Source organism: Neovison vison, chromosome 2, assembly GCF_020171115.1.
Source record: "Neovison vison isolate M4711 chromosome 2, ASM_NN_V1, whole genome shotgun sequence".
Taxonomy (NCBI): domain Eukaryota; kingdom Metazoa; phylum Chordata; class Mammalia; order Carnivora; family Mustelidae; genus Neogale; species Neogale vison.
In genome coordinates, this window is record NC_058092.1 from 95,594,061 (window position 1) to 95,596,512 (window position 2,452).

The 2,452-nt window shown below is 42.6% G+C and overlaps 1 protein-coding gene across 1 annotated transcript; it reads left to right on the forward strand.

Moving 5' to 3' along the window:
• The first annotated feature begins 454 nt into the window (after positions 1-454).
• On the forward strand, positions 455-2,206 carry LOC122900317 (voltage-dependent anion-selective channel protein 1-like). Its single transcript, XM_044238896.1, has one exon. It carries the CDS (start codon positions 487-489, stop codon positions 1,336-1,338), a length of 852 nt encoding a protein of 283 aa, XP_044094831.1. The 5' UTR covers positions 455-486; the 3' UTR covers positions 1,339-2,206.
• The last annotated feature ends 246 nt before the right edge of the window (positions 2,207-2,452 follow it).

The following is a 2,452-nucleotide window of genomic DNA, read 5'->3' on the forward strand; positions in this document are numbered from 1 at the left end:
CTTGGCAGGGAGCCTGCTTCCTCCTCTCTCTCTGCCTGTCTCTCTGCCTACTTGTGATGGCTCTGTCAAATAAAAAAAAAATAAAATCTTAAAAACAACAGCAACAACAACAACAACAACAACAAAAACAAAACAAAAAAACAGAGCTCAGGACCTGATGGGTTCCCTGGGGAATTCTACCATACTTACAAAGAAGAAATAACACCTATTCTCCTGAAGCTGTTTCAAAAAACTGAAGCAGAAGGAAAACTTCCAACTCTTTTTATGAAGCCAACATTACCCTGATCCCCAAACCAGGCAAAGACCCGACCAAAAAGGAGAATTTCAGACCAATATCACTGATGAATATAGATGCTAAGATTCTCAACAAGATCCTAGCAAATAGGATACAACAACACATTAAAAAGATTATCCACCGCTTCTTCTCACTGCAGCCCCCGCGCGGTAGCAGCCGCTGAGCCCGCCGCTGCTGCCGCTAAGCAGAAGATGGCCGTGCCTCCCACGTATGCTGATCTTGGCAAACCTGCCAGGGATGTCTTCACCAAGGGTTATGGATTTGGCTTAATAAAACTTGACTTGAAAACAAAATCTGAGAATGGACTGGAATTTACAAGCTCAGGTTCAGCCAACACTGAGACTACCAAAGTGACGGGCAGTCTGGAAACCAAGTACAGGTGGACCGAATATGGTCTGACGTTTACAGAGAAATGGAACACTGACAACACGCTAGGCACAGAGATCACTGTGGAAGATCAGCTTGCACGTGGACTGAAGCTGACCTTTGATTCATCCTTCTCACCAAACACAGGGGAAAAAAATGCAAAAATCAAGACAGGGTATAAGCGGGAGCACATCAACCTGGGCTGCGATGTGGATTTCGACATTGCCAGTCCTTCAGTCCGGGGTGCTGTGGTGCTGGGCTATGAAGGCTGGCTGGCTGGCTACCAGATGAATTTTGAGACTGCGAAGTCTCGAGTGACCCAGAGCAACTTCGCGGTTGGCTACAAGACTGACGAGTTCCAGCTCCACACTAACGTAAATGATGGGACAGAGTTTGGTGGCTCCATTTATCAGAAGGTGAACAAGAAGTTAGAGACCACTGTCAATCTGGCCTGGACTGCAGGAAATAGTAACACTCGCTTTGGAATAGCAGCCAAATATCAGATCGACCCTGACGCCTGCTTCTCGGCTAAAGTGAACAACTCCAGCCTGATAGGTTTAGGATACACTCAGACCCTAAAGCCAGGTATCAAACTGATGCTATCAGCTCTGCTGGATGGCAAGAATGTCAATGCTGGCGGCCACAAGCTTGGTCTAGGACTGGAATTTCAGGCATAAATGAATACTGTACAATCGTTTAATTTTAAACTATTTTGAGCATAGCTACCTTCAGAATTTAGTGTACCTTTTAATGTTGTATGTCTGGGATGCAAGTATTGCTAAATATCATGTTAGACCTCCAGGTTAAAGATGATTCAGCTTTAAGGTGTTACCCTTTCAGAGGTACAGAAGAAACCCAGTTCCAAGAAAAGTCCTTTGAGCTGTAGACTTGGAGGAGCTTGGGGCCCCCTCTAGAGAGTTCAGGTTTCTTTTTTATCTAGAAATGGCTGCAAATGGAAGCTGATAATTTGTAGGCACTTTGTTCATTGGTATTGAGTACATGAATGAAATTATGACTTCTTGAGAATTGAACTGGGTTTCCTGTCTGAAGGAAGGAGAGACTCATGGGTGGTAATGTACACACTCATCTGAAAGAGACTTTTTTAGACAGATTTTCCTGACCTGTTTCCACTCCAGTCCATCACCTCTTTTACACCAAAAGTAGTCTGCAGGGTGTGGTAGCTGTTTCTTTTGTGCCATTTTGAGGGTGGAAAAGTTGGATGTGATGAAGCCAATAATTCAGGACTTAATTCCCTCTCATGTTGTGGTTTTCTGCCCTTGCACCAGAGTATGAAATAGCTTCTAAGAGTCCCAGCTCTGAGCTGGGAAGAGTCTCTGTGACTGTAATCGCATTGTGACAACACTCGGAATCGAAATTGGACTTGTTATATTCTCGCCACTCAGTTTATTTTTTAGCCGTTTAATGGGTACATTTTAGAGTCTTCCATTTTGTGTGGAATTAGATCCTCCCCTTCAAATGCTGTAATTAACATCACTTAAAGTAAAACTTGAATAAAATATTGAAACCTCAAAAAAAAAAAAAAAAGATTATCCACCATGACCAGGTGGGATTCGTTCCTAGTTGCAAGGATGGTTCAACATTCACAAATCTCTTATTGAACAAATCAATAAGAGAAGAGAGAAGAACCACATAGTCCTCTCAATTGATGCAGAAAAAGCATTTGACAAAATCCAGCATCTGTTCCTGATTAAAACACTTCAAAGTATAGGGATAGAGGGAACATTTCTAAATTTCGTAAAATCTATATATGAAAAACCCACAGCAAATATC

What these genes read in the sequence shown, in the direction of transcription:
- LOC122900317 (XM_044238896.1), top strand. Translation starts at nt 487, where the DNA reads ATGGCCGTGCCTCCCACGTATGCTGATCTTGGCAAACCTGCCAGGGAT.